Source organism: Scyliorhinus canicula, chromosome 5 (genome assembly GCF_902713615.1).
Source record: "Scyliorhinus canicula chromosome 5, sScyCan1.1, whole genome shotgun sequence".
In the NCBI taxonomy this organism is placed as follows: Eukaryota; Metazoa; Chordata; class Chondrichthyes; order Carcharhiniformes; family Scyliorhinidae; genus Scyliorhinus; species Scyliorhinus canicula.
Window position 1 is genome coordinate 47918922 of NC_052150.1, and position 11021 is coordinate 47929942.

At 40.9% G+C, this 11021-nt stretch overlaps 1 protein-coding gene across 3 annotated transcripts in view; it reads left to right on the forward strand.

Annotated features, from left to right (window-relative positions):
- adnp2a (ADNP homeobox 2a) overlaps positions 1–7271 on the forward strand; it is a 71124-nt gene extending 63853 nt beyond the window's left edge. For all 3 annotated transcript variants that reach the window (XM_038797008.1, XM_038797007.1, XM_038797009.1), the window contains one exon: positions 340–7271. In XM_038797008.1, coding sequence (XP_038652936.1) covers positions 340–2988 — 2649 coding nt within the window. In that variant the 3' untranslated portion in view covers positions 2989–7271. The remainder of the gene's footprint in view (positions 1–339) is intronic.
- Positions 7272–11021: the final 3750 nt, after the last annotated feature.

Below are 11021 nucleotides of genomic sequence, written 5' to 3' on the forward strand. Positions count from 1 at the left end.
TATTTGTGAGCCTTGATGGTCACTGGATAGTCAATGACCAAACTCTGTCCTGATCTGACTCTTTCAAATTGCTCCTTTACAGCTATTTGCTAGGTAGCAATCAGCAGTGATGGGGTGAGAGTCCAGGCTTCACCCCAGCCCCTTCCAAGCCTGTTGTTAGGATCCAATAACAGCACATCTGGGATTGCCTGATTCTTATTGAAGGAGTGCTACATTGTCCAGGGCCTTTTGGAGGAGTCATAAATTGCTTTTGGACTGTCCTGAGTTGTGAAAGGTGCTATGTTAATGTAACTCTCACTTCTGGTCCATTTTAAAAATGTATTTCATTTTCATTTGCAGGCCTACCGAGTAAAACCATATTGCTGCAGCCTGTGTGATTTTTCAACCAAGTTTATTTCTGCTTACAAGAGTCACATGCGATGTTCCCATGAGGATGAAATGGATGTGGAACTGATGGTTAGCTGTCCTCATTGTGCATTTATCTCTCATCCCAAGAGAATGAAGAAACATGTTAAAATGTTCCATTCTGATTCTCGGAAAGCACACAGTGTTGCTATCCAGGCGAGTGCAGATCAAATAAGACAGATCCAACCCAAAATGTTCCAGGGCAAAATATCAAACCTAGTCCAGCCTTTTTATTTTTGCAGAGTGTGCTCCTACAAAGATGTATCATTGTATGCCATAAAGAAACATGTTTTTCTCTCACACTTTGGCAATTTAGTAAATACTTACATTGGTCAGATAGAGGAACAGGTACTACTTTCTGTATATAAGTATTTTTGTAAAGGATGCCAAATGAAAATGGTCACCTATGATGCCTTACTATATCACATTCTGGATCGACATAAGGAAGTGGAAGGTCCAGTGAAAGCTACAGTTGGACATATAACAGAGCTGAGACCTAAGCTACAAATTGCTCCTAAGCCTCAGATGAGCAATGCTTCTCTTCCGGTGCTTCCGAGTGTGGAATCAGGAGTATCATCACCTAATGCCATACTAACTGGACAGGTTCTTTCCTGTGTCAAGTCACCTGCACCGGCCCCCAATGTCAGACCAATTGGACCAGTATTTTCGTGTATGAAATCGACCAATATTCTTACCCCACCTATACCATCAACTACCTGTGTCAGATCACCTGTAACAACGCCCATGCAACAGGCAGTTAATTTATTGACACTTCCTCAAAATATGAAGCCCGTAACTTTGGGATCATTAAGGCCAAATATGAATTCTTTCCCTTTGCACAACAATATGATTCCAGTAACTGTATCCACGGTTGGTCCTGTAGGTTCTCCAAAACAAACACATGTTAACCTTGTCTCTGCTACTTTTCAGGTCACCCAGAATAACCTTACAATCCGAGCAGTAGGTCCAGTCCTTCCTCAGGCATTTTTGATGCCACCGGGATTGACCATGGACCATATTCCTGGAAATGCCCTGCCAGCTGGTTCACAAACAGTGAGACATTTAATCCAGAGCAGCAAACATGTTAATGGTGCACCTGCATACACTCTGACCCCAGTTCAGTTTTCTCTGCCCGTTACACCAGGTGATATAACGTCTAGCAAACTTGGGATGCTTCCTACAACTCCAGTGCCATTTAATATTTCCCAAACAAATACAATTACTTCTATTTCTCACCAACAAACCGGATCCTCCCCTGAAATTAAGGTTGCACCTGGAGCATTGGGAGTGGGACAGAAACAGAGTGCACGCGTAGCTACAGTTGTAGACTTGACCACACAAAATACCAAGGCTCAACAGTGGAAGAGTTGCTCAGTGTGCAGTGCATTGCTGCCACTGAGTGCTTATGATAATCATGTTGCAACAGCACACAAAGTTGTGGAATGGTCTAACAAACCGGAGAAGATTGTAGCCTGTGCTACTTACCTGCAGAGAGTACGTACTCACACCAGTAAGTGTCTTTTCTGTCAAAGCTACGTGGATAAAAATGTGCTGATTTCCCACTTACTAATGCATGGTCTGACTTGCTTATTCTGCTCTTTGACATTCCATGACCTCTCCAAACTTTCAGAACATGTGAAGGCCTTGCATGCTGGGCTGAAATTTGAAGCTGTTGAAAACGTTACAGATGGAGTTTCAACTACTACCGAAATAAATGGTGGCAGTTTTAACTTTACTATTAAGTTGCCAGAAGTTAAAATGGGTCCGAATGATATTCACTTGACACTTATTCCAAACAAAATGTCTTCTCCTCATGCACCTTTAGTAATTGAGGTATGCAGACAAAAAGAAAGTTCTGTCGAAGAGCCTCAACGTTCAAAATGCCCATTTTGTGGGAAAAAGTTTTCAAACTTAAAATATGAAAACCATCTGCAGGAAGATCATCACGTAGCATCCATGATTCATCCACTGCTGAAAATTCCGGCTTTCAAGTGTATTCACTGCCTTGGTGTGTACACAGATAGCATGATAAATTCAACAATATCTCTTCATCTGTTGCGTTGTCGAGGCCTTAATAAACAGCAAAATAACACTTTGCAAAAATGTGTTCAGTCGAAGCGCGAGTTTCCAGAAACTGTCCAGCACAAGAATGAACTTTCAAATGGAGACAAAAGAGATTTGGCAGTGCCGCCTCCTAAACGAACAAAGACTAATGTGATAGCAAACGATTATGAAGATTCTCCTGCGGCACTGGATGACACTGCAAGCACTTCACAAACTCCATCATTATCAGACCCATCTACCGTTTTGGCACTGACTCCAAAAGGCTTTGAGGAAAGCTCTTATGAAGAAAGGAAGCTCTTCCTACTTGACTACTTTCACAAACAACCATACCCCAGTAATAAAGAAATCGAGATGTTATCTTCAGTCTTGTGGCTGTGGAAGAGTGACGTTGCTCTTGCGTTCAGCACCAAACAAACACTGTGCTTGAAAGCAATGAAGTACAAGCCATCTGTGCTTTTGGGATTCAATATGTCTGAATTAAGGAAAGTGAAACACAATTTAAAACTTGGTAAGATTTGATTGGGGAAAATAGCTGCCAAGCTTGCACAAACTTGCATAAGCAATCTGCATCAAGTGAAAATGATGGCATAGCTGGCCCACAAATTGTATGATGTAAGCAGCGTAGGGAGCCGTTTGTAATCTTGGACAATCAAAGTAGCAGAGTAAATGGGCAGATCATTTTGCTTTTTTGGGGTGAGGTGCCTTTCGTTCCACACTTTGGCTAATATTTCTTGTTGGAAACTAGAGGCCAAGAATAACCTAAATGGTAATGTTTAACTTGAATCCTACTTTAAGCCAAAAATGTTGTCATGTTTATTTAAAGCCATTTAGTGCGCTGCCTAGTTACTCAGTGGTTTGCAGAAATATGTAACCTTGTATATAAAAGCAAGATAGAATTTGTTGGTGTTAGGCAACACTACATGATATGTTGCAGGATGAGATTAATGTACAACCGTGTTATCTTTGCTGAACCCCATTTGGAAAGCAATCTTTATCTGCCTTGGCATTTTTTAAAAACTTAGTTGATGTGGAAGTCTCCTTCCTCCTGGGGAAAAATGCATTGACGTTACAGGAGAAGTAAAATACTACAAATTTGGTCGTGCTGACAGTGTCACTTCTGGCAAAGTCTTTGATGCCTCTTTGCATAAGCATTACTTTGCTCATTTGAATGTTTCAAATTATTGTTAATGAGGGTCTTGGCTGCCTCTTTCCCCATTTTATCTACTTTCTTCCTACAGAATTTGGTGTTTAACCCTACAATCACTAAACATCATACCACACTCACTGCCCCATAATTAGTTAGCAGTGTGAATCACTTAATCCCCTCGAGTAATTTCCATTCACTCGTATTTTCATTATATTCAATAAAACAAATTTGACCTCGGGTGATTGAAGTGTTGAAATTATAATCTTAAAATGTTCTGTAAAAGAGAACATTTGAGTAATTGTGCCAATGATTAAAACAATCCCAGGACTGTTGATTCAATGCGTAATTACTGTTGCATTGTGAAGTATGAGCTGTTTCTTTTTCTACCCTCGTCTTGTCAATTCTAAAATGTCTAAACACTAACAACCTTTTGTGAAACTGATTTGATACCTGCTACTGTACTAACTCTCCACTAGGTAATAACCTAACAAATGTATAGAGATGGACAAACTTAATATCGAATGTCTGATCACGAGACAGCATGTCTGAATATTTCAAAATAAATGGTTTGCTTGTTAGTTAGATAATGCTCAGGTGTGATCTCTATACCAGGTATTTTACATAAACTCATCTTGCCCCTCAAGTTTCAGTGCTTTTTTTAAATTGAAGACTGCTTATTGTAATATGCTCTGAAATGTATATCATTCCTGAATACAGATTTAAGAGCAAGAAAATGATGCTTGCCATTGTCTACAGCAAACTGGGTACACTTTGCAAATAAAACTCCATCCAAACTGATGTAACAGTTTAATTTAAGCAAACAGTCCTTTCCGCTACCTTTTAAAAAAAATTTCTTATCTGAAATATTTTCACCTCTGCTCCAGAGTGCCACATATTAGTTACACTTGGTGCTGGCTTCCTGTCAGGCTAAATCTGAGCCGGTTCATTTACGACTTCCTAATTAAGTGAATCTTGTGCTCCTGAAAGAGTCTCAATAGCTCTTGCAAAGATACAGTTTTGCACTAATAGCAATTGCATCCATGAAGGGGAGTTTGGAACTGTCACAAATGCAATCATTACACGGATTTTCCTTTCACACACCCTGCATAGTTTGAATGATTATCTCCTTGAGGTATGAAATTTGAAACTAGTTTTTGAGAAATACTCATTTATTACTCTTGTGGCTTTCTGTGACATGTTTAAACCAGCTTCTGGTGTGGCTCATGTTGGATTGTAAATTATAGCTAAATCCAACCCCCACTCTTTTTTTAAGTTAAGCATTTGATTTCTGACCAATATTGCAGTGCAAAGGCGGCCATTCGGCCCATCGAGTCCGCACCAGCCCTTGGAAAGAGCACCCCAACTAAATTGATGAATTCTTATCACAGAAATCCCAATCAGAGGGGATGGTCTTTGCTTATTTGACCAAAACCCATTATAATTTTTTAAATCTCCATAAAACCTACTCTTAACCTTCTTGACTCCAATCAACATCGTCATATATCTCATATCTACCCTCACAGCTATACTTTCCCATCCCTGAAATTAGCCTGTAGAATGACAACCTAGGCTAGCATGTGGCCCTCATACACACCGAATATTTCCTAATGAGTTATAGAATGTTGCAAAGTTCTTTGACATTGGAGGTCAGTGACACTTATAAGCAACATTGCTGAATGGATTACTCCATTTTGAGTACCCATTAATTTTTTTTTCCCACTTACCCTGCACATCTTTGGGTTGTGAGGGTGAGATCCATGCAGACGCTGGGAGAATGTGCAAACCCCACATGGACAGTGACAAGGGGCCGGGAGTCAACCCGGGTCCTTGCTGCCGCGAGGCAGCACTGCTAACCACTGTGCTGCCTTTGAGTACCCATTAATTTTCAAATCAAAGCACTGACTTGCTTTCTTCGCTTTGTTTGGTTCATTACTCTCTGCTGATTGTGAATTGATTCATATCAGCAAACATCATTTCAGAAGCAGGCAACTGCTGTTGTGAGTAAGGCCTAAGATGGGAGGGAAAGAAACAAGTTGCAGTACCTGCCTTTCTTTCCCCCAATTTTTTAAAGGCACAACAGGTATTTTATTAAACACTTTAAATCGCACCCTCTTGATCACAAATATTTCTTTCCAAATAAATGCCTGTAGTCATTTCTTCACAAAAACACAATTAATACTACATTTATCTATTTAATATGCATCCTCCTTCCATGAGCAAAGACTTGAGTTTGAAAATTAGTGTATCCATTAAATGTTGACCATCTGTGCATAAACATTAGATTAACTCCTTTCACACCAAATCATTATTTTTCCACCATTATAGATATTTTCCCATCTGCAACTCTGCTGAGTAAAGAATGGCATTGAATCTTGTATGTTTCAGTGACATTGATAATCCTGGGTAGGGGCCTATATCTTACTGTTTTTCAGTCAAGCTGATTCATAATCACATGTTGTACTATGCCACTTTTAGTTCCGGAAATGGATGAATTTTGTGGAGAAGGCAGGGAAGTAAAATGAACTGGGCAAGGTACAGAGCAGCGAGAGCAAGTTATGTTATGTGGATTATATCTTAACATCAGTTGGCATAAAGAAAAACAAAGTTTTGGTTTGGCTATCCAAAATCACTAAAGATTATACTGTGAATATTGACAGCCTATTCAATTAAACAATAATTGAACTCCATTGTTGTAGGTTGAGTTTTCAAAGTGAACTATTTGTCACAAATAATGGCTTTTGATGTATTGTAGCTTTGATATTGACTCACTTTTTATTGCAGTATCTTTCACGTTTCCATGGCTTTGTAGCTTAAAACATTATTCCCTACTGAGTAGTTAAACTCCGTTTAACTGTATCCTCCATAAAACACGCAATTAAATTCTTCCTTTTTACGGAAAAGAAAAGTAGTGCTTTACATGGTAGGATTATGGATTGCTCTTGTTAACATACCCGTATTCAAATTGTTTGATTGGTCTGATAATGATGGCTTTTTACTTTGATATGTTTAAACACAGGATATCCATAAAGGATCTAAACAATGTTAGTCTTTCAGAATAGCAAAAGATTTTTTTAATGTACTTGAGCGGTGGTGATGCTCAAGGCTAAATAATAGAATTTGTTTCTACACTGCTTTTATTGCTTAATTAAATGGACAAATTTTGCATTTTTATAAGAGTGCATATTGCTGAGCATACTTGACATGTTCTATTTGTATGTCCATTTACGTGCACTTCCAGCACTTGGCTCATAATATAAGCTGGTTAAGCTGTCACTTGTTTTTAACTTGTTGATTGGTTTGCCGTTGTACACCAGATATGGTTTGTCCTGGTTTGTTCACATAGTTGTTGTATATTCAGTATGAAAAGGTGCTTGTAATTCATGCAACGTTGAGTTGACAGGTTTTTTTTTGTGCGGCTTGTTAGTGATGTAATTATTTGTACATAGTATTACAAAATATCTTTTTTAAAGCATTTTTTTTTTCTGGATTTGTGCAGTGATTTGTTTTGTAAAAATTACCTTTTTCCCAGGGCAGAAGACCTTTTTATGAAGTACTATATTAGGGTTTGGGGTTTTATGGCCTTTTTATATTCATTCATTGTGAGTGGTTGAATTTTGCTTCTGTACAAAATAAAATAAATAAAATTCCTTTTTGCATTTTTGGTCGTCATTTTTTCACTTCACCATGGCCATCTCTTTCAATATAAAATAATTTGAGCTAGATCAGTTGAAGTAGTCTCCATTTCAGTGTATAAATTCATGTGCACCTCTTCCGAATATTTTTGAGACCAATAAAATAAAGATGGGTTAGAAATTAATGAACACCATGCATCTTGAAGCCAGCTCAGAATCCCTACAGTGCAGAAGAGACCATTTTGGTCTGCACCAACTTCCAAAAGGGCACCCTGCCTTGGCCCAATCCCCTGCCCCATCCCTTTGACCCTGCACATTGATTGTGGCCAACCTGACTAACCCGCATGTCTTTGGACTGGGAGGATACCAGACAGGCACCCAAGGCTGGAATTGAACCCAGATTCCTGGTGCTGAGAGGCAGCAATGCTAACCAATGTACTGCCATGCAGCAGCTTACCATAGAAACTGCTGACATTCAACCATAGTTTTTGTTTAGATAATGCAGGTCATGTGCCTGGAAGATGCTGTCATGAGAACCTTGGTAAATTGTTGCAGTGCATCTATAGATGGCACACTGCAAATTCTACTGTTACTATACACTGGTGTGGGGGAGAGTGCATGTTTAATGATCGATGGGGTGCCAATCAAGCTTTGTCCATGCTCCTGACTTGTGCCTCATGGATCGTGAACAGGCTTGGGGAGTAAGGGAGGTGAGTTCCCCAATTCCCATTGATTTGGGAGCTTCAGCTCCTTGATGCCCGCCATCCTTGGCCAAATGCAGCCTTTCTATTCGGGGCAGCTACTGTCCTCTTGCCTCTGGTCCAAACATGGATGTTAAATCCAGGGTTATATTGATGTCAAGAACTCAATGTCCCTTGAGGAACCCAACCCGACCATCCATGAATATAGTGCTTTGGGGTAGTTGTCCTGATATATTTTGGTTTATGTACTGAAGTTTCTTAAGGCAGTGTTGAAACTTAATTGAAGCACAAAATGCATGATGTTGAGCCTGTTTGTTTTTACCTAAATTTGTCAGTTAAGCGGTTGCATGCATCTGACATTGTGGTTTTGGTTTGAGTGAATTCAGAAGATAAATTTAAAATTTTAATTCATTTCTTTTTAATTTTTAAGAATACCCAATTTTTTCCAATTAAGCATCAATTTAGCGTGGCCAATCCACCTACCCTGCACATCTTTGGGTTGTTGGGGTGAGACAGTGGGCCGGGAACGAACCTGGGTCCTTGATGCCACCGTGCTAACCACTGCGCCATCATGGCCTCCTTAAATTTGAATTAATTTCTGCTAATGATATTGCAGTTACCAGTCAAATGGACCATTTATCCATTTTGTGTCTAATTAAGGGTTTTCCAGTGCAAGTGTTATTCCTTTTGGTGAGAAGCAGAAAGTTCGGCATTAGATGTAGCTGCACTTTAATATAGGAGAGTCCCATTACAACTAATACACAGATAAAATGTATTCTGTAAGGAACATAGAACATACAGTGCAGGAGGAGGCCATTTGGCCCATCGAGTCTGCAGCGACCCACTTAAGCCCTCACTGCCACCCTATCCCTGTAACCCAATAACCCCATCTAATCTTTTTGGACACTAAGGGCAATTTAGCATGGCCAATCCACCTAACCTGCACATCTTTGGACTGTGGGAGGAAACCACAGCACCTGGAGGAAACCCACCCAGACACGGGAGAACGTGCAGACTCCACACAGACAGTGACCCAGCAGCGAATCGAACCTGGGACCCTGGAGCTGTGAAACCACAGTGCTAACCACTGTGTTACAGTGTTGCCCTTGCTTTGTTGAATATGAAATGGAAAAAAGTCAGTTCTACCAGTTTTTTTTTTAAAAACCCTCATGCTAAATTTGCCCCTCTGCTGTCTGCCATGTTTTTTTTTTCTTTAGTAATAAAGTGCATTGAAACCTTGGCTGATCTCCAGCGATTAGTATAGTCCCACAGATGATGATAATTGCCGATTTTAATATCCGATCACACCCTGCACATTATGTGGTTGGAGAAGGGCTGCGCTCAGCGACCCCCATGGAGGTTGATACGGCGCTGCTCCCAGGCCTGGAGTTTTGAGAGGATGGCTTCTGCTACTGGAAATTGTGAATTTGAATAAGAATGAGGAGATCTCACCTTCAATGTTCCCACAGTACTGTGTGGGATCCCACAGAGCTTGGTGCACAGCTGCATCCGAACTGTCATGGAGGCCCAATACATCCATTACAAGGTGGACCGAACCTACCAGGATGCCTGGGCAGCAGGGTTCCTCTGGCTTCAACAGGATGCCCTCGGTCCAGGGGGTGAGCGACAGGATGCATGTTGCCCTGCAGACGGCAGGTCGCACTACGCAAACCAAAAGGGTTCTACTCAATGAACATGCATAGAACATTACAGCGTAGTACAGGCCCTTCGGTCCTCGATGTTGCGCTGACCTGTGAAACCACTCTAAAGCCCATCTACACTATTCCCTTATCATCCATATGTTTATCCAATGACCATTTAAATGCCCTTCATGTTGGTGAGTCCACTACTGTTGCAGGCAGGGCATTCCACGCCCTTACTACTCTCTGAGTAAAGAACCTACCTCTGACATCTGTCCTATATCTATCTCCCCTCAATTTAAAGCTATGTCCCTTCGTGCTAGACATCACCATCTGAGGAAAAAGGCTCTCACTGTTCACCCTATCTAATCCTCTGATCATCTTGTATGCCTCAATTAAGTCACCTCTTAACCTTCTTCTCTCTAACGAAAACAGCCTCAAATCCCTCAGCCTTTCGTCATAAGATCTTCCCTCCATACCAGGCAACATCCTGGTAAATCTCCTCTGCACCCTTCCCAATGCTTCCACATCCATCCTATAATGCGGCGACCAGAATTGCACACAATACTCCAAATGTGGCCGCACCAGAGTTTTGTGCAGCTGCAACATGACCTCATGACCTCTACCAATAAAAGCTAACACACCGTACGCCTTCTTAACAACCCTCTCAACCTGGGTGGCAACTTTCAGGGATCTATGTACATGGACACTGAGATCTCTCTGCTCATCCACACTACCAATAATCTTACCATTAGCCCAGTACTCTGTCTTCCTGTTATTCCTACCAAAATGAATCACCTCACTTTTCTGCATTAAACTCCCATTTGCCACATCTCAGCCCACCTCTGCAGCTTATCTATGTCCCTCTGTAACTTGTAACATCCTTCCGCACTGTCCACGACTCCACCGACTTTAGTGTCATCTGCAAATTTACTCATCCATCCTTCTACGCCTTCCTCCAGGTAATTTATAAAAATGACAAACAGCAGTGGCCCCAAAACAGATCCTTGTGGTACACCACTAGTAACTGGACTCCAGTCTGAACATTTCCCATCAACCGTCTTCCAGTTAGCCAATTTCTGATCCAAACTGCTAAATCACCCTGAATCCCATGCCTCTGTATTTTCTGCAATAGCCTACCGTGGGGAACATTCTCAAACACTTTACTGAAATCCATATACACCACATCAACTGCTTTACCCTCGTCCACCTGTTTGGTCACCTTCTCAAAGAACTCTAAGGTTTGTGAGGCACGATCTACCATTCACAAAACCGTGTTGACTATCTCTAATCAAATTATTCCTTTCCAGATGATTATGCATCCTATCATAAACCTTTCCAAGACTTTGCCCACAACAGAAGTAAGGCTCACTGGTCTATAGTTACCGGGGTTGTCTCTACTCCCCTTCTTGAACAAGGGGACAACATTTGC